Raw genomic sequence first — 27,751 nt, forward strand, 5'->3', positions numbered from 1 at the left:
AGAATGTAGACTAACAAACCTCTTTTCTTTTCTTTGAATAGTCATAATTATGCTTTTTTTTCCCTGCTTTTTCTATAGTCTGAAGCGGGAGAAGGGAAAATAAAGCCTTCCTCCTGTTATAGAGTTGTTGCCACTGGAACAGTAATAGGCTGAGAACATAAGTATGGAGGTGGAGGAAGGCAGGATAAGGAGTCTGCTATTTTCATAGCTGTGCGTTGGTGTATATTTGTCTTGGGTTCATTGTCATTGCTGTTTGATATCAAGTGGTTGTGAATGCTGTATCTCTTTGCTTTTACTATGACTGAATCTCTTTTATGTTCTCTTTTGTACATTTTCTTTGCCAGACCCAATTCTATTGATATGAAGCCTTTTTCTGTTACTGTTTATACATATTAGCCGTTATTAGAGAAAAGATAAGTTGTAGAGAGTAGCCCTCCAATATTTATGGACCTCAGAAAAGATAAATATAAGTTTTACTTTTAGCAGATTTTGGAGTCTTGCTTCTGGATTCTTTAATAGATGTTTTATTACAAATTAGAGAAATGAGTTGCATTAGATTTGCAAAAACCTATCAGAATCACCTTGCTTTAAGTTGGATCTTATTTCTTATGTTTTTTCTAAACATTGGAGTTTACTTTTCCTCATCCTAACTTAGGCAGGTGTTACTGGAAGGTATATTCCTATCTCAGAGAGCCAAGTTTCCTAGCTGCTTAGAGTGGCCACAGAAGAGATCCATTGACACCTGACTTTTTGCTGACTCATTGGTTATGTAAGCCTTGTAAATACAACTCTCCATATACTCCATTAGGTTACTGGCAGGTGCCCTCCTCCCTGTTTACTGACCTTTTCCTCTCAGCATCCTTCTGTTCCTTCTGTAAGCCTTTTTGGTAAGATGATCATAACCTTTCAACCAAGTCAATTCTAAGAAGCAGTGAATAGATAAATCCTTTTCATCTTTCTCCTTTTGAATTGCTACTTTCTTTAACTCTGTTTTCATCTCAATTATGATAAAATTCCAAATTCTCTATTTTCCTGGCATGTGAAACCTACTATAATAGTGCTTTTCCTCATTTATGGCCTAATTAAAGTAGCAACCTCCTTTTCTATCTTTGAGGACTCAGTTCAAATGTGTTCTTGTTAAAAGAAGCTTTCTGTGACCTCCCAGACTAAAACAGATTTTTCTCCCCTACACTGTCCTTTTCTCACAACATTCTGTTCTTTTTCTTTTTAGCACTTTACACAGTTTATATTGTTTGGTTACTGGTTTTTCTGTCTCTACCACTTTTCCCCACTCAGCCATAAACCTCATGAAAGCAGAGACTGTTTTGTTCATCATTTCATACCCAGCATTTAGCAAAAGGGCAGGCTGAGAGTTGAAGAAAGGCAGATAAGTAGGCAATATTGAAAATGCACTATGGTGAGAAAAAAATAGGATAAGCACTGGGCACTGAAACAAGGCCAGTGTGACTAGAGTGGGGTAGGATAAGTGGGAGAGAAAGCATACTGTAAAACAAAGATCTAGGCTAGGCATGGTGGCTCACGCCTGTAATCCCAGCACTTTGGGAGGCTGAGGCGGGAGGATCACCTGAGATTGGGAGTTCGAGACCAGCCTGACCAAAATGGAGAAACCACGTCTCTACTAAAAAATACAAATATTTTGTATTTGTATCTAGAGAGGTAGATCCAGGGCCTAACCATGTAGGACTTTATAGACTGTTCAGATTCTTGTTCATTCTAAAATCATAGGAAGCTACTAAAAGAATTTAAGTATTCAGTGATTTAGGCCTTTTAAAAAAATACTTTCTTCAGCTTAAATGAGAACCTAAGTGAATGCAGGTAGATCAATCAGGATGAGTGGTCCAGAAGAGAGATGATAAGAGTTCATCATAAGGTGATGGCAGTAGAGGTAGATGGAGAGTATTGTGTATTATAATGGAAATTTGGAAAGTAAAATTGACCTTATTGTTGGATCAGATATAGGTAGAAGGCAGCAGATGTCAAGAATGGCTCCTAGGCTTTGATTTGGTTTGGTTTTTGCTTGTGTAGCTTGATGGATAGATGCTTTTCCTGAGATATGGAACAGTGTAAGAAGATCTGGTTTAGAAGAAGATTATGATGTTTGGTTTTGGACATACAGATTTTGATATAGTCAAGTAGCCTTTTGGATCTATAAGTCTAAATTCCAAAGGAGATTGTACTATTCTTATCATTGGGAAACCTTCAGTGATATCCTTGACATAAAATTTAGAACAGTAGTTTAGATAAACTACCTTAGCAGCCCATTTCTCACTACAGCCCTCTCCTGTGCCATTATTTTACAGCCTCGCCAGCCATTCAGTTATCATGAAGGTGCTATTACATTTTCTTATTCTGGACTGTTCTGCATACTAGGCTGTTAACCCGAAATGCTTTTCCTTACCCTTTCTCTATCAGGTACTAATGTCTTCAAGGCTCATTTTTATTGTTGCCTCCTCCAATGAGCCTTATCTGCCCCCTTCCCGTCTTTTTATTTATTTATTTATTTATTTATTTAATTTTTAAGTTTATTTTAGAGATAGGGTCTCACTCTGTTGCGCAGGCTAGAGTGCCGTAGCATGATCATAGTTCAGTGCAGCCTTAGACTCCTGGGCTCAAGTGATTCTCTCACCTTAGCCTCCTGAGTAGCTGGGACTACAGACTCACCCCACCAACCTGGCTAATTTTTTTCTTTTTTGTAAAGACAAAATCTTGCTATGTTAACCAGGCTGGTCTTAAACTCCTGTCCTCAAGCTAATCCTTCTGTGTCTGCCTTCCAAAGTGCTGGGATTACAGGTGTGAGCCACTGCGCCCAGCCAACCCCTATCTCTTCTTTTTTTTTTTTTTTTTTTTTTTTTAAAGTTAAATTTTTTTTTTTTAATTTATTTATTATTATTATACTTTAAGTTGTAGGGTACATGTGCATAACGTGCAGGTTTGTTACATATGTATACTTGTGCCATGTTGCTGTGCTGCACCCATCAACTCGTCATTTACATCAGGTATAACTCCCAATGCAATCCCTCCCCCCTCCCCCCTCCCCCCTCCCCATGATAGGCCTCGGTGTGTGATGTTCCCCTTCCTGAGTCCGAGTGATCTCATTGTTCAGTTCCCACCTATGAGTGAGAACATGCGGTGTTTGGTTTTCCATCATTCTTAGCAAACTATCTCTTCTTTTAATACATGCTTCCCTCCTGTGTTCAAAGAGTACTTTGCTGTCATATCTATGTCATTTATTTAATTGGACCTGCATTTCAGTTGATCATTTCCATGTTTCACCAACTAGATTGTGTGTTCCTTGAGAGCAGGGATTCCACCTTTATTCAGTGTTTTACATAAAGAAAAGATAATTGCAAAATGAATTAAATTGTAAAGCCTCAGTCTTTTTCACAACGTGTATCCATAATCTCATAGCACCGTAATGTGCTTTCCCCATCTATCTGCTCCTAATTTTCTCTAAGCTATCCTGTCCCCGCAGATACTTAGATACAAAGCAGAAAATATTTTTCCTTTCATATGCAGAATTCCTGAATCTGTCCCTTTTATCATATACGTTCCTACTTTTACTTTATTTGTAATTTATCAGTAAAACTGAAATCTTTCCATTGCTCATCACATGTGAAAGAATTGGCTAAGGCAGGAAAGGACATCCACAACTCATCTTGTTCTCTGTGTCTCCTCTTTTCCTATTTTTCTGGAGTAAGTCCAGAATCCATGTAGTATTTTTCAGTGAGGTCCTTGTTGGCATTTAAAATCAGGTAATTGTTGCCGGGCGCAGTGGCTCAAGCCTGTAATAGCAGCACTTTGGGAGGCTGAGACGGGCGGATCACGAGGTCAGGAGATCGAGACCATCCTGGCTAACACGGTGAAACCCCGTCTCTACTAAAAAAAATACAAAAAAAAACTAGCTGGGCGAGGTGGTGGGCGCCTGTAGTCCCAGCTACTCGGGAGGCTGAGGCAGGAGAATGGCGTAAACCCTGGAGGAGGAGCTTGCAGTGAGCTGAGATCTGGCCACTGCACTCCAGCCTGGGCAACAGAGCAAGACTCCGTCTCAAAAAAATAAAATAAAATAAAATAAAATCAGGTAATTGTTGAGAGTATATTGCAGGAGAAATGCCCCCAGGCATTTCCTAGTGCAACCTGGAGGGATGGTACTGCCCGTAGTCTCTCCCATTCTCCCCGACTCCTGCATCAACAGAGTATAGAAATGCATAAACAAATTATGAAGATTGGATCCTTGCCATTTAAGTAATTCCCTCACAGAGGCTTAAGCATTCCACTTGCCTTTTCGGAAGTCTTTGAATAGCTGAATGTTCTTATTATCTCACTTAAGACTGGTATGCATTGATTCTCAGTCTTTTGGAGTCCAAGTTTTATTGATTTATTAGCCCTTTTAGGAGTTACAGATACCTCTATTTAAAAACCTGGAACAACTAGACAAGCCTCTGAAGTCCATACCGTTTACATATTTAAGCAACTTTTTACAATTTGTCATAGATATCCTTAATTTATTTCCAGGATCTTTAAAAATTAATGACATTCTTATGATATTAGAGACAATATATACAGCAGGCATTTACACCAAGTTTATCAGTGTATCTGCTTTATTCTGTTGTACAAAAAGCAACTGTGTTCTCAAAATTAAGTACAGATTTTAGGAAAGATAACACCCTGGAGTATCCCTTGCCGAAGATTTTATATTTTTTAATGGACAGAAACTTGATCTGTTGAGATTTTATCAAGAGTGTAAGAATAACCTGTCATGTCTGTTTAAATAAATTTCTCTTAAAATAATTTTTATTCAGGGGAGTAATAGACACTGGGGACTCCAAAAGGAAGGAGGGCAGATGGTGGGGGGACAGTGGGGGGTTGAAAATTACCTGTTGGGCACAGTGTTCACTATTCAGGTGATAGGTATACTAAAAGCCCAGAGCTCACCTCTGTACAATATATCCATGTAACAACACTGCATTTGTATCCCCTAAATCTATGAAAAACAAAATAAAGAATTAAAAACCTATTAACATGTAGAAAAATAATTTGTATTCAGTTACAGGTAACCAAGTAATGCTAGAACTACAATCTCTCAAAGATGAGACATGGGTGTACTATACAATAGAGAGCTCACAATTTGAAATTAAAGGCTTGAGTTAGCCTCTGAGCCAGATTTTTCATGTAGAAAATTAGAATAGTGCCTGCCTCACTGGATTAATGAGATAATATGGTTAGGTGCCAAACATGCCCAGCTAATTTTGCGATTTCCCAAAAATGGCATTTAAGGGATTTCTCAGATATCAGATCATGTAAATAACAATCTGATGTATTTATTTCCCTTTCCAAAAACGAAATGTCATTCTTGAAAAATTTTAAGTGGGGTTACTGGATTTTTGTGAATTTGGCCTATCTTCTAGATTTGGAAGTGGCTATGCTGTTTCTTTATCAAGTTAAATTCATTTGTGCTTGTTCCAGGAACAGATCATAAGCAATTTAGGGGAGAAATGGCATCTCTAGTATTGGGAAGATATTTAAATGAAATCCTCAAGGACAAGGATAGTACTATTATTTTCCATATCAGAGTTGCTAATTACAGTGTTCTAGTCATTGGTCATTTTTCCAGTAGGTAGAAACCTCTATCGTGTGTATGTGTGTGTATACACAAACACATACATATACACATATATGTGAGGTTTTGTTAGGTAAAGATTTGCTGTTTACTTAGGTCTCAGAATAACATCTCAGTATATTTAAGGCAGTGTCATTTTGGTCTTATCTCAAAGCTTTGGACTAATACAAACATAGAATTCTTCAAAGAAATATTTACGGAAAAACCTAAACAGTACTCTGTAACTTAATATTAGTAGCTACTTTGGGGGACTTTTAGGTTTCAGGCATTTACTAAGGAATTTATGTGTATTTTCTCAGTTCAATCCTGCAAGAGGGGTATTGCTATCCTCCGTTTAAAAAATGAGAAAATGAACTCACTAGTTAAATTGCCAGGATAAGTAGGTTTTAGAACTAGGCTTCAAGTTCCAGCTGTGCTTAACTCTAATACTTACACTCTTTCCACTCTGCTGTCTTGCCTCTCTAAAGTCACTACTGCTAATTTCATCATTTACCTCCTTTGCCATTTCCTTAAAATAATCTTAGTTTGCCTTTTAAGGAAAATAATGGAATGTTAATATGAAAGGCACTAGAAAGGTATTGATAGTCTCATCAAAGCAGAGGTAGATCTAGAAAAATACAGTTTACAACAGTATTTGAGGAAATGTAATGTGAATCTAACTATTCATTTAACAGATGTTTAGTTAAAATCTGTGTACTAGACACTAGGGAAAGCAAGTTAGAAAAAGACAAATCTAGTCTTGGAATACTCATAGACCAGTGGTGTACAAGGTAGAATGGAAAAAAAGGAGACCGTTTAGATAATACTCTGATCACCTATGGTTGGCATGAAGAGGATTGGCATGCAGTGTTATAAAAGCAAAAACAGTAGAACTTAGAAGCTGCTTAAAAACTTTGGCAAGGGCCGGGCATGGTGGCTCATGCCTGTAATCCCAGCACTTTGGGAGGCCAAGGCGGGCAGATCACCCGAGGTCCAGAGTTCGAGACCAGCCTGACCAACGTGGAGAAACCCGTCTCTACTAAAAATACAAAATTAGCCGGGCGCGGTGGCACATGCCTGTAATCCCAGCTACTCAGGAGTCTGAGGCAGGATAATCGGTTGAACCCGGGAGGTGGAGGTTGCAGTGAGCCGAGATCGTGCCATTGCACTCCAGTCTGGGCAACAAGAGCGAAACTCTGTCTCAAAAAAAAAAGAAAGAAAGAAAGAAAAAGAAAAACTTTGGCAAGAAGGGGAAAAGATCAGAAAGATGCTTTTACTCTTCATTACTGGAAAAAGGATGAAAACAGGTTTATAAAGATACAGGTATTTTTGAAAGAGAGGTGAGGACATTGAATGCTTAGTTTGAGACAGATTTTGATTTGTCAGGGGAAACACAGAAGGATATTCATGTAGAAATAGCCATTAGGCGATTGAGAATTTAAACCTAGAGACAGAGAGAGTCATCTATGTAGCACAGAGTCTGAAGCTTAGAGAGGGTATCACAGTTAAATCCACAGAACTGCTATATCCAGCAGGCACTGTAGGCTCAGGGAGGCAGGGGGCTGGGCTCTTTAAGGGCCTAGAGAAACCCTATTATCTAAAATATAAACAGGAGAAGTTTAAAATCTTTTTTTTTTTTTTTTTTTTTTTGAGACGGAGTCTTGCTGTGTCACCCAGGCTGGAGTGCAATGGCCAGATCTCGGCTCACTGCAAGCTCCGCCTCCCGGGTTCACGTCATTCTCCTGCCTCAGCCTCCCGAGTAGCTGGGACTACAGGCACCCGCCACCTCACCCGGCTAGTTTTTTTTTTTTTTTTTTTTTTTGTATTTTTTATTAGAGACGGGGTTTCACCGTGTTAGCCAGGATGGTCTCGATCTCCTGACCTCGTGATCCGCCCGTCTTGGCCTCCCAAAGTGCTGGGATTACAGGCTTGAGCCACCGCGCCCGGCCTAAAATCTTAATAAATATTTAATGACAGTTGCAAAATGCAACTGTCAGTTTTAATTGTTATATTTAACATTATTCGAGTATTTCATTTGAAAACAATTTGTAGTTTATATTTTCTTACTTCTTCATGATAAATATCAAGAATAAAGTTATATGTAGCCAGACATGGTGGCATGGGTCTGTAGTCCCAGCTACTCCGGAGGCTGATGTGGGAGACTTGCTTGAGGCCAAGAGTTTGAAGCTGCAGTGCACAATGATCACGCCCATGAATAGCCACTGCACTTGAGCCTTGGCATCCATAGCAAGACCCTATCTCTAAAAATAAGGTAGTTGTTTCCAGATAATTTGTCAGATAATTTGACAGCAGGCCCATGTTCCTGGCAGAGCAGAGGATCAGGATGGCAGCCAGTGCAAAATAACAGAAAAACTTGAGTTTTCAGTTAAAAATTATATTTAATATGAGGACATTTTATATGTTTTATATGTGCACGGAACCTCCAAAAGTAGCAACACCTAGGGCTTTTCTGGCCTCTCCCTTTCTCATTTCTTTATTTTTACTTTATTTATTTATTTTTTTTAATTTTTTTTTTTTGAGACAAAGTCTCATTCTGTTGCCCAGGCTGGAGTGCGGTGGTACAATCTCAGCTCACTACACCCTCCATCTCCCAGGTTCAAGTGATCCTCCTGCCTCAGCCTCCCAAGTAGCTGGGATTACAGGTGTGCACCACCATGCCCTGCTAATTTTTGTAATTTTAGTAAAGATGGGGTTTTACCATGTTGGCCAGGCTGGTCTCGAACCCCTGACGTCAAGTGATCCACTCATCTCGGCCTCCCAAAGTTCTGAGATTACAGACGTGAGCCACCGCACCTGGTCCCCTCTTCCTCATTTCTATTGGCAATGTGTTCTAGTCGCTTATGGTTATTATAGCTTCCTACCTGGCCTCATACCCAGCAACCTGTGTACTCCATTTCATTTACTCATGGATACCAGATTAAGCTTCTAAGTACATAGCTCTGGTAATGTTAGTTCCCTAATGAAAAAAAAAAAATTGACTATTTATCAGTCTTTATAAACTCCTAGCAAGTTAGATAGTAAAGGAAGGTTATTTAAATTAAAATAAATTCAAACCGTGAGTATTACTATACTTTCCCTAAATATTGACCAAACTATATTATTTACTGCTTTATAAAATATGTAGAATTTTTCTGCCCTCTTGGAAATGACCCTTTTTATAAGTCTGTCAGAATTCCATTTTGAGGTGCAGCAAAAATACCATCTGCTTTATAAAACTTCTTAGTCACCCCATCTCAAACCAGGTATTTCTTTTTTCTGAATCCCCATAGATGTTTGGAAAATGCCATAAATATTATAATATACACATTTTACATATTAAAACAAATTATTTGACCTTCTCTCTCCACCTCCCATCGTATATGCTGCTTTTGAACAGTGCTGTATCACTACCATCATCATATCTCCTATAGCACCTTGCTTCATACTTTGCATGTACATAGTTAACACATTTTAGGAAGAAGGATGCAATCACATATGTGGGATTCCCATTCAGAGTCTAAATTTTTTTTTTTTTTTAGACAGAGTCTTGCTGTATCACCTAGGCTGGAGTGCAGTGGCGCCATCAGCTCACTGCAACCTCCACCCCCCGGTTCAAGCAATTCTCGTGCCTCAGTCTCCCAAGTAGCTCAGGTTATAGACGTGCACCACCATGCCTAGCTAATTTTTGTATTTTTAGTAGAGACAGGGTTTCACCATGTTGGCCAGGCTAGTCTCGAACTCCTGACCTCAAATAATTCACCTGCCTCAGCCTCCAAAGTGCTGGGATTACAGGCATGAGCCACCACACCTGGCCCAGAGTCTAACTTTGTAAAAATCATCAATGCCTCCCTATTCTGCTGCTCAAGTGGTAGTGGTTATGACTTATGACAAGCGATGTAATGAATAGCAAGGACTCTGAAGCCTAGTCCTCTGAGTTCAAATCCTGACTCTGCTGCTTATTGGCTATGTGACCTTGGACAAGTCACCTAACTTCTCCTGATTCAATTTCTTCAGCCATAAAATGGAGATTAAAATAGTATGTATCTCCGAGGTCTGTTTTGAGGATTAACCAAGTTAATGTAAGCAAAGCATTTAGATTTGTACCAGGTTCATAGTAAGCACTCAGTTACTACTATTACCTTTGCTACTATCATCATCATGTTTACACATAAACCAGATTGAGACTTCCACTTTCATAATCTCAGAAAATGTCTGTCTATCTAAGGAGTAGAAATATTCATGTAGTTCACAGAAAAATAATTTTGGGCATTTAACACATGTTTTGAATAAAACAAGAGGAGAATACTAAAGTATATTAGGGCAATTCATGCAAGACTATAAATGAACTCTAAGCTTTTTAAAAAATTATAAAATGTCTGATTTTAATGTGTGAAGATAAGGTACTTTGGGAAGCTTTTAAAAGTCAATCTCTGATGCAGTAAGATCCTGTTATAACACAGATGAAGAAGTTATAAATAAGCTTGTTAAGATTTCTTGGTGATACAATAAATGGAAACACTTCAGATTCTAATGAAAGAGTGGAACATAGCACACCCAAAAAATACTCTGAATCAATAAGAGAATAGGAAATTGTATTCATTCAACAAATATTTGAATAGCTGCTAAGTGCCATGCACAGTTTTAGTTGTTAGAGAAACAAAAGTGGACAAAACACAAAAATATCTACTTTCATGAGCCTTATATTCTAGTTTTTTACGAAATGTAAAAATATATGTCAAAAGGTAAAAAGTTCTATGTAGAAAAATGAAGTCAAGAAAGAAAACAGAAAGTTCATAGTGGAACCAAAATTTGCAATTTTAAATAAGGCAGGCCGGGCGTGGTGGCTCATGCCTGTAATCCCAGCACTTTGGGAGGCCAAGGCGGGCAGATCACAAGGTCGGGAGTTCAAGACCAGCCTGGCCAATATGGTGAAACCCATCTCTACTAAAAATACAAAAATTAGCCAGGCGTGGTGGTGCGCACCTGTAGTCCCAGCTTCTCGGAAGGCTACGGCAGAAGAATCACTTAAACCCTGGAGGCGGAGGTTGCAGCGAGCCGAGGTCACGCCACTGCACTCCAGCCTGGATGACAGAGCAAGACTCCGTCAATAAATAAATAAATAAGGCAGTCAGAGAAGTCCTCCCTGCTAAGGTGACATAGAAACAAAGACTTAAAGGAGGTTACGGCGCAAGCCGTGCAGTTGTCTGAGGGAAGAGCACTCCAGAAAGAAGGAACACTCACTGAGTGAAAAGCCCTGACGTGGGTACCTGTCTCTCATGTTCCAGGAACAACAGGGGAGGCCACTGTAGCTGGTGGCAGTGGAGTAAAGGGATGACTAGTAAGAGATGAAGTCAGGGAGGTTATGGGATGTAGTGGTGCAGGTGTAGATCATGGCCATTGTAAGAACTTTGGCTTTTACCCTGACTGAGATAGAGAGCCACTGGAAAGTCAAAGGTATAAAAAGAGTGTTGTGATCTGACTTAACTTTTTAAAACAACTACTCTGGCTGCTCTGCAGATAATTATAAAAATATTATTGCAGTTATAGGAGACTGTTGCATTGCTGGGACAACATGGTATATACATAGTGGGTAATAACACAGACTCTGTAGCTAGACTATCTGGGTTCAAACATTGAGTCTGGCACTTCTTTAATTTGTGATCTCGAACAACTTAAATTCCCTATGATTTGGTTTTCTTAGCCATGAAATTAGGATAAGTAATAATACCCATCCCATAGTGTTACTGTGCAGAATTAAACAATGAGGCCAAGCGCAGTGGCTCATGCCTGTAATCCTAGCACTTTGGGAGGCTGAGGCAAGTGGATCATGAGGTCAGGAGTTCAAGACCAGCCTGGCCAAGATGGTGAAACCTTGTCTCTACTAAAAATACAAAAAATAAGCCAGGCATGGTGGCCCTCACCTGTAATCCCAGTTACTCAGGAGGCTGAGGCAGAAGAATTGCTTGAACTCGGAGGGCAGAGGTTGCAGTGAGCCGAGATTATGCCACTGCACTCCAGCCTGGGTGACAGAGTGAGACTCCATCTCGAAAAAAAAAAAACAATTAAACAATGTACATGCCAAGGATTTAGAACAGTGCTTATTAGCACATAGCAAGTATACTATATGTATTAGCAACTATGATTATTAATGTTGTTAACTGGATATACAGTATATGAGAAAAAAAAAGAATTGGCCAGACATGGTGGCTCATGCCTGTAATCCCAGCACTTTGGGAGTCCAAGGCGGGTGGATCACTTGAGGCCAGGAGTTCGAGACCAGCCTGGCCAACATGGCAAAACCCCTCCTCCACTAAAAATTAGACAGGTGTGGTGGCACACGCCTATAATCCCAGCTATTTGGGAGGCTGAGGCACGAGAATCGCTTAAACCCAGGAGGCAGAGGTTGCAGTGAGCCAAGATCATGCTACTGCACCCCAGCCTGGGTGACAGCGAGACTCTGTCTCAAAAACAAATAAAAAATGAACTGACTGTTGAACATGCAAGTAGAGATACTAAGTAGGTAGTTAGATATATGAGTCTAGTATTAAAGGAAGTGCGGGCTAGTGGTGTACCTTTAGAATTCATCAGCCAATAAATTATTTTTAAGAGTAAGAAAAGTAATTAGGCCTAACATGGGATTAGGGGTATATCGTTCGAACAGCTCTTCCTTGGAGCCTCTACTCTTCACAAGCTTCCTAACAAGTCATGACAACCAGCTCAGGGAGAGCCAGATTATCATAGACCCTATTGAGCATTTTGGATTCCTTCATTACTTTAGAATTTCATCTTATCACAATTGCTTGAAATAAATAGAATTAAGCTAAGGCTAAGAAATACTTTGTTTTAATGACACTGTATCATTGAAGTATTTGTAGCAGGAATTAACTTGTAAAGGAGAACTTATTGATGACAGTTCTGTAGTCACATTGGCTTTTCTGCACATGAATATTAATACATATTTTTTTAATTCTCAGTAATAAAAGCACCTTTTTTGTTACCTTCTCCTTTTCCTGGTTAGCACATGCTCAGAAAATAGAAAATTTTTGACATTTTCCCACATTAACAGACTTCAGACTAATCATATATAATATACTTCATTCTAAAGTCTTGTGAGAATGATTGTTGAATATTATAGCCTGAGTCACTATTCTTTTTTTGGAGACCCTGTCACCCAGGCTGGAGTGCAGTGGCACAATCTCAGCTCACTGAAGCCTTGACCTCCCGGGCTCAAGGAATCTTCCCCCGACCTCAGCCTCCTGAGTAGCTGGAACTACACACATGCATCACCACACCCGGCTAATTTTTTTTTTTTTTTTTTTTTTTAAGAGACGGGGTTTCGCCGTGTTGCCCAGGCTAGTCTCGAACTCCTGAACACAAGTGATCTGCCCATCTCGGCCTTCCAAAGTGCTGGGATTACAGGCATGCCACCACACCCAGCCAATTTATTAATTTTTTTCTAGTTACAAATAGATATTTGGATTTTGAGTAATGAATGTACAGGCCAGGTTAAGTGATGGAAGAAGGTAATTAATTAGTTTACCATGTTTGGCATGCATCATCTGACTTAATACATCTTTAACATTTTTTCAAAAACATCTCTCTAGAAAGTGATAACCCTCTTGTATAGACGAGACAACTAAGGTTGAAAGAGAACAAGTAGATGACCCAAAACCACACAGCTTGTAAGGTGATAAAGCTAGGTTTGAACCTAGGTCTTTTTATTCTTGTCAGTGCCCTTTCCACCACATTGCCTTTACACGTGATTATTCTCAAAGCTGGGTGCTGTTGTGTTCTGACACTTTCATCTACTTAGAGAAAGTAGACAGAGCTAAGTAGCAAAGCTGAGTTAAATACTGTGCTCTAAATGGTACCACTCTGCCCTGATTAATCTGTATTTTGAGGTGTTGCTGTTTAGATTTTCTCTTGGGTTGTTTTCTGTCAACTAATTCAGATCAGTTAATAGATAAATTTAAGTCTGACAAACTCTCTCTTAATAGTAAAAGATACAATGCAGACAAAGCAGTATAGTCTGTTACAGCAACAGATCAGAATTCTGGCTTCTGACCATATCCTTAGCTTTTTAGCACATTGCCTTGCATATAATAAATAGTCAAAATATATTTAACTGACTGATTTTTACCTTTTTCTATACAAATTAATTACAAATTCTAACATGAGTTATGAATGTGCAGTATTTGCTACACTGATACTCTGGACTCTGACAGGAGAGTACAAAAGCCCCTCAGGATATGGTCAGAAAAAGACACCCTGTTGAGTAGCTGGGACTGCTGCTGCTTTCTTCATACTGCCTTGTAATAACTGGTGGTGGGAGGCAATCAAGTCATTTGTAAATCAGGGATAACAACATCTGTAATGTTTTTAAAATTGGAAGGTTAGCTAGCCAAGTGTATAGCCACGAGGCCAACTATATCTAGCATAGGTGACTATATTACTTTTATTGTAGTGTTGAATTACATTATTCCTTTGGTTCAGACCCTTTACATATCTCTTGTTCATGCCTGAAATGTAGAAAGATCTTGGAAGGGAATATATTCTAGGATCTCTTAATATTTAAATTTTTTAAAAGAACCACTTTCATGATACAAAAACAGTGCTAGCAACTTACTCAGTGCCAGGTACTGTTGTAAGCCCTTTTATATTTGTTGACCCATTTCATCCTCATAATTGTCTTCTAAAGTGAGCATTAGCATTTAACAGTTTTAGAGTTGACAAATAGATGCAGAGGTTAACTTGTGTACATAACTTGCTAGTAGCAAAGCCAGATTTGAACCCAAGCCATTTATGCCAGAATCTATGCTTCACTACTATTCTATATGGAGCCAGATTCAATAATCTTATTTTTTGGATTTGTACCTTTCCTTGAATGTTTAAGAAAAGCCTTCCTTATTTTCCAATGCTGCCTTTGAAAGGTTTTTAAATTTTGCCTTTTACATTTGGGATTTAATTGTCTATCTGGAGTGAGTTAGAAATCTAATTTTATGGCGGGCACAGTGGCTCACGCCTGTAATCCCAGCACTTTGGGAGGCGGGCGGATCACCTGGGGTCAGAAGTTTGAGACCAGCCTGGCCAACATGGTAGTAGAAACCCCGTTTCTACTAAAAATATGAAAAAATTAGCCGGGTGTGGTGGCGCGCACCTGTAATCCCATCTACTCAGGAGACTGAGACAGGAGAATCACTTGAAGCCGGGAGGCAGAGGTTGCAGTGAGCTGAGGTCACGCCTCTGCACGCCAGCCTGGGCAACAAAAGCAAAACTCTGTCTCAAAAAAAAAAAAAAAAAAAAAGAGGAGAAATCTAATTTTATGTATGGACAGCCTAATAATATGCCAGCAAAGGCTGTTGAAAAAGGGAACCACTTTTCAGTTGGTGCCTTCATAACTCATAGCTAAGTGCTAAGTATTAATGCCTAGAGCATGGACTTCCCCTTTAAGGACTTTGTTCCTAACTCAGAATATATCGCAGCTGTTCTCCCCGTCCTGTGATTCTGTAATCCAATGTAACTTTCTCTTTCTTTCCTCCTTTGCTCTCCCTCTGCACCCCACTCTTCTTCGTCCTCTTCTCTGGTTTTTTCCTCTCTTCTTCCCTCTCTTTCTCTCCATCATTCTCCTCTCTTCCCCTCCCCTTATTTCCCATTTTCTCCCTCCTGTAAAAAAAATTGTTTCTGCCAGAATTGGGAGGAGTTCCAGTAGTCCAGTGATTCATGGTTTCAGTGTTAGACTACCTTACTGCTGAAGCTATGGGTTAGTTTTTTTTAGAGGCTGAAGACCTTGGGTTCTATCAGCTATACTCTTGCAGGCATGTTGATGATTCTGAATAGGAGCCAGGACATACTATGGCTCCAAACAGCCCAAGTAGGACAGAAGTCAGATTATAGACAGCCTAGTTTATCTCTTCAGTTACTACATAAGGAAATAAAATCACATCTGAAATGTGTTCACTTGTAAACATGGGGATACATTCTGAGGAATGCAGTTAGGGAGTTTTGTCAAAGTGCGAACATCAATGAGTGTGCTTACATAAACCTAGATGGTATAACGCCTAGGCTATGTGGTATAGCCTATTGCTTCTAGGTTACAAACCTGTACAGCAGGTTACTGTACTGAATACTGTAGGCAGTGTACCACAGTGGTGCTTGTGTATCTAAACATAGCTAAACAGAAAAGGTACAGCAAAAATCTGGTATTATAGTCTTATGGAACCACTGTTGTATATGCAGTCCATCATTGACTGAAATGTCATAATGCAGCATGTGACTATATGTTGAAAGTTTAGTGTAGAGATTTTTTTTTTTTTTTCCATTTTAGAGATATAATCAAATACAATCATGGCTCATTGCAAACTCTGCCTCCCAGGTTCAAGCTATCCTCCCACCTCAGCCTCCTGAGCAGCTGGGACTCCAGGCATGTGCCACCATGCCCAGCTAATTTTTAAATTTTTTGTAGATACGGGATTTCGCCATGTTACCCAGGCTGTTCTCAAACTCCTGGGCTCAAGCGATCCTCCCACCTTGGCCTCCCAAAGTGCTGAGATTACAGGTGTGAGCCACTGTGCCTGGCCATAGTTACACTTCTTTAGTCTACAGATTGCATGTAAATATTCATATTAATATCAGAGAACCTAAGAGAGGGATAACTAGAGCATGCAGAAGCTTAGAGTCTTGGATCTAGTGACATTCTTATGTTTGCTTTCCTTTATATTGTGGTATATTTTGAGCTTAATTATTAAACATAAATACTCATCAAGGTCAAGGATCTGAAATCTCATTCAGAAAGAAAATGTAACAATTAGAACCTTGTACAACCTAGAAGACATTGGGCACTGAATAAAGTGGATTTCCAGGAGCTCTTGTTGCAACTCTTGGCACCTTGGTTATCTGGAACTCTTGGTTAAGGGAACTCTGCAGAGTTCCCTTCTGCAGACACTCCCTTCTGCTGTGTCTGGCCATTCCACTGCTTGTTAGCATGCACCAAAAGATGAATTGGGCAGAAGGAAGAAGTGACACAAAACAGTTATTGTGCTAGTAACTATTCCGGATATTCTCTTTTATTAACTAGTGGAGCATAACGTTATTTTGTCATTAATTTCAGTATTAAGTTCTCTTTTGATTTTATTTAAATGCACAGTATTTCTCATTTGTTCATCTAGAAAGAAAGTAATGTTTTTATTCACATCAGTGGTAATATATTGAATTCAGTAATGAACTAAATGTGTTTTATGGCTCAGAGATCAGCATAGCTACTGCTCAGATGGCAAACTGAGGTAATACATCCCAGATGAAAAAAAGAAGATGTTATCCCTAGGTTAGTTATTGGCATTTCATAAATATTTCAAACTTCCTGCATTATTGTCATGAAAATATGAGGAAGAAGGTAACCTTGTATATAGTTCTTTCTAGCAAATTGTTACCTGGTACAGATTAATATGGGAACCAAGAAAAGGATTGTAATTTGGCACTTGTACTGGGGATTTTTATTGCCCTAAGAAGGTTATTTTATTACTCATTACTCATTACTCTGTTACTGCTTAACAGAGAGCAGTTTTGTTTTGTTATTTTTAGAGACAGGGTCTCGCTCTGTCACTCAGACTGGAGTGCAGTGGTGCGATCATAGCTCACTGCAGCCTGGAACTACTGGGCTCAAGTGATCCTCCCACCTCAGCTTCCCTACTAGCTGGGACTACAGGTGTGTGCCACCATACCTGTCTAATTAAAAAAAAAAAAAAAAAAAAACTGGGTAGAGAGGGGGGTCTCACTGTGTTGCCCAGGATGGTCTTAAACTCTTGGCCTCAAGTGATCCTTCTCCTTTGGCCTCCCAAAGCACTGGCAGTATAGACATGAGCCACTGTGCCTGGCCAAGAACAGTTTCTAGAGCCTTCTTCTTTGGGCACTACTCAAATTTACCACCACAAGCCACACCCAGGGATGACCTACTAAAGGATTTTTTTCTCCTGAATTTGGGAAACTTGACCTCCCCAGATTTAACTAACTATGTTGAAGAGTGAACATTTATGCTTTTAAATCTGAGTATCTTGTCTTTTTCTTCAACTCCTTTGAATGATTCTCACCCACATGAAAGGGTTAAAGTATATGTGCTTTGGAGTCCCTTGCCTAACAAAAACCTTTTACTGAATAAAAGTCACAAAATTTGGGCTCCAAAAGACCTGACCTTTGTCCCTGACTTGTTAACTTAGCTCTTACTGTTCCTGTCCCTGAGTTTTCAAGTTTTCTTGCTCAGGGTTATCACCTTTGATTTGGTAACATTCATCTTTGCCACCTTCAGCAGTACCCTCCCATCTTGCCTCCAACCATCTCCAGCTGCCACTTAAGTGCCCTTAGAATATATAGAATGATCCATCACCCTTGACATGATTTGGATAAAAATCATTGTGATAAAAATTGCATTTTTATATCTAGCCAGTAACATACCTATTCTTGCCAACATTTTTAGGTGACCATAATCTATAAGTGTGGATCAGAATTACAGAGATGTCTGAACACCAAAAGGGTTTTCATATGATTATATTGGAATGGAGATACAACTTGTTTTACATAGATGTTCTTCTGAATAAAAATTATGTGTAAAGAAAGTGAATTACTTCATACTTTAAACCCACTAAGGGAGTGTTATTGTGTGAAGAAACACTGAAAAATCCTCTAGCAAAGGAAGAATCTGCCAGCTTATATCTTGTGCAGATCTTTTTTCATATATCTGTTTTGCTTAAAGTATACTTGTATGAGGACATTATACAAGAGGGGGACAGGGCTTGCATAGGACAAGGGGGAATTATAGGTCCGTTTATCTACTGAGATTTGAGAGTAGATACATTTACAATACATTTTGGCCCATTGATTTTGGAGACGTAGTCCTCTTGGGCTTCTAACATCTACCTCTTGTTTTTACACTAGATCGAACGGTTGGAAGTAAGCAGCCTTGCCCAAACGTCCAGTGCAGTGGCCTCCAGTACCGATGGCAGCATCCACACAGACTCTGTGGATGGAACACCAGACCCTCAGCGCACAAAGGCTGCCATTGCTCACCTGCAGCAGAAGATCCTGAAGCTCACAGAACAAATCAAGATTGCACAAACAGCCCGGGACGACAACGTTGCTGAATACTTGAAGCTTGCCAACAGCGCAGACAAACAGCAGGCTGCCCGCATCAAGCAGGTCTTTGAGAAGAAGAACCAGAAATCGGCCCAAACTATCCTCCAGCTGCAAAAGAAACTTGAGCACTACCACAGGAAGCTCAGAGAGGTGGAGCAGAATGGGATCCCCCGGCAGCCAAAGGATGTCTTCAGGGACATGCACCAGGGTCTGAAGGATGTGGGAGCAAAGGTGACTGGCTTCAGTGAAGGTGTGGTGGATAGTGTCAAAGGTGGGTTTTCCAGCTTCTCCCAAGCCACCCATTCAGCAGCAGGCGCTGTAGTCTCAAAGCCAAGAGAGATTGCCTCACTCATTCGGAACAAATTTGGCAGTGCAGACAACATCCCCAACCTGAAGGACTCTTTAGAGGAAGGGCAAGTGGATGATGCGGGGAAGGCTTTGGGAGTGATTTCGAACTTTCAGTCTAGCCCAAAATATGGTAGTGAAGAAGATTGTTCTAGTGCCACTTCAGGCTCAGTGGGAGCCAACAGCACCACAGGGGGCATCGCTGTAGGAGCATCCAGCTCCAAAACAAACACCCTGGACATGCAGAGCTCAGGATTTGATGCACTACTACATGAGATCCAGGAGATCCGGGAAACCCAGGCCAGACTAGAGGAATCCTTTGAGACTCTTAAGGAACATTATCAGAGGGACTATTCCTTAATAATGCAGACCCTACAGGAGGAGCGATATAGGTAAGTCACGTGGAATTAATATCTGAAATTATTTGTGTAGGGTTCCCCTCCCTTTAGATATGGGGAAATGACTTTTTAAAGTCTTTGTCTTTCTCTAGAGTGTCCAGAGCACTTTTGATATGTCATAAGACATCCACATGAGTTCCTGATGCAGCATTGCTGTAACTCTCCAGTCTTTCACGCCAGTTTAGAACTTTAAAATGAAGTCCAAGCTTTCTAAAGTATTTCACCTATTTATTTATAATTAACAAAACTACACAATCATTGCAGCCTGTAACTGTACTACATTAAATTCAAAAGATCTGTAATTCTTAGAACTGTGAAGATATCAGCCAAGCAAAATGTAGTGACTTCTATAGGTATTTGGCCTTAAACACACTTATCTGAGTAACTTGGTATAGAAAGATTAGACTGGAAACAAATCCAAATAAGAATGTTATCTTTATTATGAATTGACAAGTGTTTGAATGAGAGTGGACTTAAACATGAAATGGTTCTACAGGAGTTAGAAAATTCTCAAAGGGTTAAGTGCTTTGAATCATAGTCTCTGTTAAAGGTAGAAGCTGGTCTCGTTTTTGTGTTTCATATTACACGACATATTCTATTAGACCACTCTTGGCTATACTCTGAATATGTGTCCTTTCTCCTTGTTACCTTCACATGCAGAGAGAAATAATATTCTCGCCTGACCAACATGGAGAAACCCCATCTCTACTAAGAATACAAAATTATCCGAGCATGGTGGTGCATGCCTGTAATCCCAGCTACTCGGGACACTGAGGCAGGAGAATCGCTTGAACCCCGGGAGGTGAAGGTTGCAGTGAGCCGAGATCTCACCATTGCACTCCAGCCTGGGCAACAAAGAGCAAAACTCCGTCTCAAAAAAAATAAATAAAATAATCTATGGATAGATCCAAACTTTGTTAGCCAGAGACAGGCCACCTAGTGCTGCAAATTGAGGACTAGTCTTACAGGAGCTACAGGTCAAGTTAGGCCTTGAAGGACCTGGGTTCTGGCCCTGTCCCAATTATTAACTAGAGGAAATCCTCAGTATTTCTACTGTAATATCAGGAGTTGAACAGATAATCTTTTAATATCCCTTTCACCTTTTAAAAATAAGTGTTTTGGCCGGGCGCGGTGGCTCAAGCCTGTAATCCCAGCACTTTGGGAGGCCGAGACGGGCGGATCACGAGGTCAGGAGATCGAGACCATCCTGGCTAACACGGTGAAACCCCGTCTCTACTAAAAAATACAAAAAAACTAGCCAGGTGAGGTGGCGGGCGCCTGTAGTCCCAGCTACTCAGGAGGCTGAGGCAGGAGAATGGCCTGAACCCGGGAGGCGGAGCTTGCAGTGAGCTAAGATCCCGCCACTGCACTCCAGCCTGGGCGACAGAGCGAGACTCCGTCTCAAAAATAAATAAATAAATAAATAAATAAATAAATAAGTGTTTTTAAAAGTTTGCTTTTATAAGGTAATCTTAGGGTCTGAAACAAATTGTTCACATGTATAAATTATCTCTAAGAAGAGTTACAGCAGCACGTTCTTTTCAGATGGTGAAAACGCTAATCAGTAATTCAGCCTGCCTCTTTTCTTACTCTTTTGTTCTTCAATTCTAACTTAAGACTTCAAGGGAGAAGACCAGAGAAGTGAATGTGGGAGGGAGTAATAAAGTTCTAAAAGCAAATACTGTACATTACTATTTTTATTTAAGTGTTTTATAAATTCTTTAGTATGGCAGGGCACAGCAGCTCATGCCTGTAATCCCAGCAGTTTGGGAGGCTGAGGAGGGTGGATCACCCAAGGTCAGAAACTCGATACCAGCCTGACCAACATGGAGAAACCTTGTCTCTACTAAAAATACAAAATTAGCTGGGCATGGTCGCGCATGCCTGTAATCCCAGCTACTCAGGAGGCTGAGACAGGAGAATCACTCGAACCCAGGAGGTGGAGGTTGCAGTGAGCCGAGATTGTGCCATCATACTCCAGCCTGGGCAACAAGCGTAAAACTCCGCGTCAAATAAAAATAAATTCTTTAGTATACTGAGAAGACAGTGTCTTATTCAATTAGTGATATAACAGATATTCAAATGGACTCAAAAAGTAAAACACTGGTTCTTTGTACCATATTAAACCTAACTCCCAAGTTCAAATTCCAGTTCTTCCACTTACTAACCTTGGAAGCCTGGGCAAGGTTTCTTCAATTCTCTAAGTCTTGGTATACCCATCCATAACATAGAAATAGTAATCGTTCTTTATAAGATTATTGTGACATTAAAATGAAATTATTTGGTTAAAGCACATAGCTCAGTGCCTGGCCCCATAGTGCTCTACTGATGTTAGGGGGACAGCTGCTGTTAACCCCACTTAGAACACGAAGACATTCCACAGTCAGTTAAAAAATTTTTTAAAAACCACACAAAACTGCCTGCTTTGACTCCTCTGTTTTGTTTTTGTTTTAGATTGGTTTTGAGACAGGGTCTCAATTTATTGCCCATGCTGGAGTGCAGTGGCGCGATCTTGGCTCACTGCAGCCTCCACCTCCTGGGTTCAAGTGATCCTCCCATCTCAACCTCCTGAGTAGCTGGGACTACAGGTGTGAACCACCATGCTTGGCTCGTTTTTTAATTTTTTTGTAGAGACAAGGTCTCACTATATTGCCCAGGCTGGTCTTGAACTCCTGGGCTCCAGGATTCCAGTGATCTGCCCTCCTTGGCCTCCCAAAGTGCTGGGATTACAGGTATGAGTCACCATACCCCGCCAACTCCTCAATTTTGAGTGGATACCTTGCAGTTTTTAAATTGCCCCAGAGCTTAAAATTCATATAGAGCTTGTTATCACTTCATGTCAAGATGTAGAAAGTCAAGATACGAGAAAATCAGAAACAGGTCTCTCATAGTGCCACCTTTGAATCCATTTAGTGTAAGTCAGAGACATAATAGAACAGAACGTTAGCTGCTCATTAACACCTCATTAGAAGAATTAAGTTCAAGCCACTTAGGAGGTAATGAGCTGTACATTTCTTTCATTGCACTTTGGATTCTTCCTAGTAGGTAAATGGCTAGTTTTATGGAATGAAGACAGAATAAAGAAAACTTGAATTTTCAAAAAGAGAGTTAAAACCAGGGGGCAAGGAGAAGACATAATATGTAATCTGACTTGTTTTGTTTTTCCATTTCAGCTTTAGAATGATTTTTCCTTAAAACATAATCTTGAAGAAAGAAATCCCTTTTTTTCCTCAAGAAAGGGAGTGGAAAATTCATAACTATTTTACTTTGTTTTTGTTGTTCCAATAATTCCCTGTATAAAGCAGATAGAGATTTCTCCTCCATTATATATGGCTTTATACAGTAAACATGTTCATCTAAATTTTGTTGATCTTTGAATGCTTTCACATAAATAAAATTTTTCTACAAATTGAAGTCTTTTTTTTTTTTTTTTTTTTTTTTTTAAGAGTCAGGGTCTTGCTGGACAGGCGCAGTGGCTCACGCCTGTAATCCCAGCACTTTGGGAGGCTAAGGTGGGTGGATCACGAGGTCAGAAGATCAAGACCATCCTGGCTAACACCGTGAAACCCCATCTCTACTAAAAATACAAAAAAAATTAGCCAGGCATGGTGGCATGCACCTGTAGTCCCAGCTACTGGGGAGGCTGAGACAGGAGAATTGCTTGAATCCAGGAGGTGGAGGTTGCAGTGAGCTGAGATAACACCACTGCACTCCATCCTGGGTGACAGAGTAAGACTCTGTCTCAAAAAAAAAAAAAAAAGAGGCCGGGCGCGGTGGCTCAAGCCTGTAATCCCAGCACTTTGGGAGGCCGAGACGGGCGGATCACCAGGTCAGGAGATCGAGACCATCCTGGCTGACACGGTGAAACCCCGTCTCTACTAAAAAAATACAAAAAACTAGCCGGGCGAGGTGGTGGACGCCTGTAGTCCCAGCTACTCGGGAGGCTGAGGCAGAAGAATGGCCTGAACCCGGGAGGCAGAGCTTGCAGTGAGCTGAGATCCGGCCACTGCACTCCAGCCTGGGCAACAGAGCGAGACTCCGTCTCAAAAAAAAAAAAAAAAAAAAAAAAAGGGTCAGGGTCTTGTTATGTTGCCCTGCTGGTCTTGAACTCCTGGGCTCAAGCAATACTTCCACCTCAGCCTCCTTAGTAGCTGGGACTGCAGGTGCATGCCACCATGCCTGGCTTTGAAATATATTTTCTTTCTTTCTTTCTTTTTGTTTTTGGAGACAGTTTCACTCTTGTTTCCCAGGCTGGAGTGCAGTGGTACGATCTTGCCTCGCTGCAACCTCCGCCTCCTGGATTCAAGCGATTCTCCTGCCTTAGCCTCCCCAGTAGCTGGGATTACAGGACAGGTGTCTGCCACCACACTCAACTAATTTTTTGTATTTTTAATAGAGGCGGGGGTTTCACCATGTTGGCCAGGCTGGTCTCAAACTCCTGACCTTGGGCGATCCACCCACTTCAGCCTACCAAAATGCTGGGATTACAGACATGAGCCACCACGCCCAGCCAGAAACCTATTTTAAGCACTGAAACTTTTCACATTTTAAGCATTTTGGGAAAATTTCTCTGCCTTCTTTTACAAAGTACACTGAATCTAACTTAATGGAAAGAGCTTAGATACAGTAGTATTCAGCTTAGAGTGATACTCTCAGGTTACTGAAGATGTCCATTTATGTGCCTCTACAGTAAATGGCCCTAGCCTTTTCTTAGTTCGTCTGCTTTTTTTATAGTTTTTTCTCCTTTCCATTTCTTCTCCACACTGTTAGTGAGCTGCCGGCAGCAGCCTTTCTTTACTAATTCTACTTCTGCTCTGTTGCAGGCTTTGCTTTTTGTGTAGGAAGAAAGTAGGCTGTGGATGGACTTCACAGATCCTTCTGTGACCAAGAACCAGTTAATGCATGCATGGATGCTCAAGATACATTTTTTTCTACCCTTTAGTTTATTTTACTAGTATCTGAGTTGATGAGAGGGAGGCCATGCACAGTGTTGCTGTTTGTTATTTGATGATGATGGTGACAAGTCCACTACCACTAACAGTATTAAACTCCTGTGATGTGCCTAGTGCTAGATGCTTTACGTACATTTGCCAATCCTCACAGTAGGCCCTACAGGTAAATTGTATTATTCCCATTTTAAAGATGAGGAAATTGAAGCTCAGTGGGGTTTTACAAGTTGCCAGAGGTCACTCAGTAAGTGGTAAATCCAGGATTCAAAACCCAGTTTTGTCTGACTTCAAATTCAGTGTTATTTTCATACCAGGATGATTTTTTTTCAAAGCTCCATCCTGAAATATATGTGGTTGAAAGTCTAGCTCCCTGAAGCATTAGATGCATTGGGCATTAGGCCTATCCCAAGTTGAAGTAAATGTTTACTAAAAGTTGAGTCACTGTTTTTAACATATTTTATAAAAATTCTATGAATATGGAAGCTCTGGAAAGTTTCCTAGGCCACTACAGCAGTGTAAATAAATAGGTGAAACCTTCTTAAGGAAATCCGTACTCCTACTCCAGTCATTATTTCCCCTTCTCAGAGTCCCTTCTCAATAATGTCCTTCGCTTAATGTGTTTCCATTGCTGTCTACCCAAGTGAGTAGCTCCAGGTGAAGATAGTTGCCCAAGACCATCCGCTTAACTCTGGAATAATCAGAAGAATTCCAAAGCCTATAGAGCGAGCACAGTCTCTCTCTCTTCACCCACATAATTGTAACCATGACTGATAACAGTATTTTTTCATTGCCCACTTGCACTTAACCCAGGAAGCCATTGTAGCAGAGCTTGGATCTGAACTCCACCTCAACCTTTGACTAGTGACTAGGTATTGAGTTTTACTATTGTGCATTCAGTTATGAATGAGATCATGTATTTGGGGAAGGCAGGAGACAAAGTTTAGAAATTTTTTTAAGTGATGACTTCAGATTCTTGTCCAGTTAGTTTCTTCATCCCATGTTTGTTAGTGGCAGCTGGGTTCACAGTACTTCAGAAGTAGAAGGGACCCTTAGATATATAGATTAATCTCATTTACAGATGAGAACACTGAAGCTCAGAAAGATAAAGTGACTTTTGCCAGGCCACACAGTAAAATGGTTTTACATGTATTTAATTTGCTGCTAGAAACTGAGGATTAGTTCTGTTCCTGTAGTGAGTGTAAATATATTAATGGGCTACCGAAAGAAAAAGTTCAGCTGTGGCAGAATGTACTGAAAATAAGAGACAGCTAGGAAAACATTAATTGAGAATTTTGCTGGTTTCTTTGGTAGTTTTTTTCTTAGGGGATCTGGCCTGGAATCCTACTGAGCTACTGTAGCCTGTATAAAGCAGTGTCATGTAGGGCAGGCTAAAAACCCCCCAGGTGTTGATGAGCATTAATGCCATTTTGAAAGCTTGTATTTGAAGGGGATTACTGTCCTTTGGAAATCGGCTTCTGAGAATGTTTGTATTAAACCCAGGGATATTTTAAATTGCACTGAGTCATAAGAGCAAAAATACAGAAGGAGACAGTCACCCTGAGCAGTCTTCACATGCAGTAGAACAGTTAGTAACTAGGCTGACCCAATTAGGCACAGGCTATTAGAGTTCTAACTAAACAAATGGTTGTTTAAATATAATTTTAGTTGATTTGACCATCATTGGACATAAGACAGATGTATGCTCAGAGGTAGCTGTTTTAGCCCCTTTATTCTACATGTGAGACCTGTCAGCTGAAAAGTGATCTGAGAACCTCCAGAGGATATGTAGGCTAGATTTGGACAATAAGTTTGAAATAGAAAATGAGGATACTGAATCAAATTAGCCCTTCATTTATAAGAGAAGCAAAATCCCAATTAGGAAATATTCTTATGACATATACAATCTTCCATAAAAGAGATTTATAGGTGAGCTCATCCCAGTTTAGCCACTAAAGAGAAATGGAGGGGATTAATTAATTAATTCCTTGGAGTGGGCAAACTTGAATTTGCTTGCCAGATCTGAGTAGATTACATAACTCATCTGAGCCTCAGTTTCTCCCTTTGTAAAAACAAAATGAGATTTATTGTACATGCTTGTTGAAATTATTAAAGGAGATAACATATATGGAAGTACCTAGTGTGATGTTTGGTTTAGAGTAGGAGCTCAACAAATGCTTCCTCCTCCTCCATTTTTTCTAGGGGAATACAAAGATCTAGGTTGTGCCAGAGTGTTAGAAAGCTGTCATTACCAAGTCTGCAAGTTGCCCAGAAAGCCCCTCTAGTTTTTATTTATTCCCTGTATTATTTAGATATTTACTGTGTTCTTGTCTTTAAGATAATTCATTGCCTACCCTTGAAATATTGCGGGGGACTGATATCTTTTCCCCTTTTCAGCTGAAGGCTAGTTCAGTGTTTTTTAGCCTCTTCTCAGGCTTCAACACAAAAAAAGGTAACAAAAGGTAAGGAGAAAAAAATCCACTCTCCCCAATTCAGCTAGGAATCTATTCAAACCCCCTCCACAAGGCATACTCCCTACCCCAGCTGTGTCTGTCTACTCTGATTAAACACTGGCAGAAGCTCTTTTGGGTCTCTGGTATGCATTTGGGAAATAGTCCATTCTTCTCCCATAGTTGCCTGTGGGTGTTTTTCCTGGGACTGGTTCTTCCTGTTTCTCTCAATACCTGCTCTACAAGTTTCTTCAGCCATCCTGCGCTAGTGACCTATTGCTGAACTAGGGAAGCACATTGGTTCTCAGAGGCTCCAAACTTTTGAGCCAAACCCAAAGAGGAATGCTTTAGGTCAAAGCATTCCCAGGCTGTGCACTCACCCAGGCTCCCATTCATCAGTAATTTGACACAAAGGGCCACTGGCTTATCTCTGATCTAGGAAGGTGACTACTGTGTTGATCTAGTGCCCAAAACACTTTCAAGTTTAGTATTTATTTATGAATTATTTAACTACAACAAAATCTTGATGTGTTTAATACTTTGTAGATAGAACAGGTTTTGCTTCCAGTGGGGGATGAATTTCATCTACCAAAATACGATACTTGCTTTTAGAAAAAATAATCTTACAGTGCAAAGGCTTTCTGTTTGCTGATAGTTAAGCTCATGCCATATTTAAGTGTCCAGGTTTTCTTTGGGTTATAACAATTTAGGAAGGACCTTGAGTTAAAATCCTTAAAATAAGATTATTAATCTCATGCTACTTGTAATCCAAGCAGAGGTGCATGAACATCATTTACCAGCGAAAATCACGTGTGCTGAATAATGACATTTTGATCAACAGCATATGAGACAGTTGTTTCATAAGTTTATAAT

At 40.1% G+C, this 27,751-nt stretch overlaps 1 protein-coding gene across 12 annotated transcripts in view; it reads left to right on the top strand.

Moving 5' to 3' along the window:
• The window catches only part of TMCC1 (transmembrane and coiled-coil domain family 1), a 255,494-nt gene that overhangs the window by 211,334 nt on the left and 16,409 nt on the right, over window positions 1-27,751 (top strand). For all 12 annotated transcript variants that reach the window (XM_050781655.1, XM_050781652.1, XM_050781651.1 and 9 more), the window contains one exon: window positions 18,542-19,476. In XM_050781655.1, coding sequence (XP_050637612.1) covers window positions 18,542-19,476 — 935 coding nt within the window. The remainder of the gene's footprint in view (window positions 1-18,541; window positions 19,477-27,751) is intronic.

The sequence above is a fragment of the Macaca thibetana genome, chromosome 2 (assembly GCF_024542745.1).
Source record: "Macaca thibetana thibetana isolate TM-01 chromosome 2, ASM2454274v1, whole genome shotgun sequence".
NCBI lineage: Eukaryota > Metazoa > Chordata > Mammalia > Primates > Cercopithecidae > Macaca > Macaca thibetana.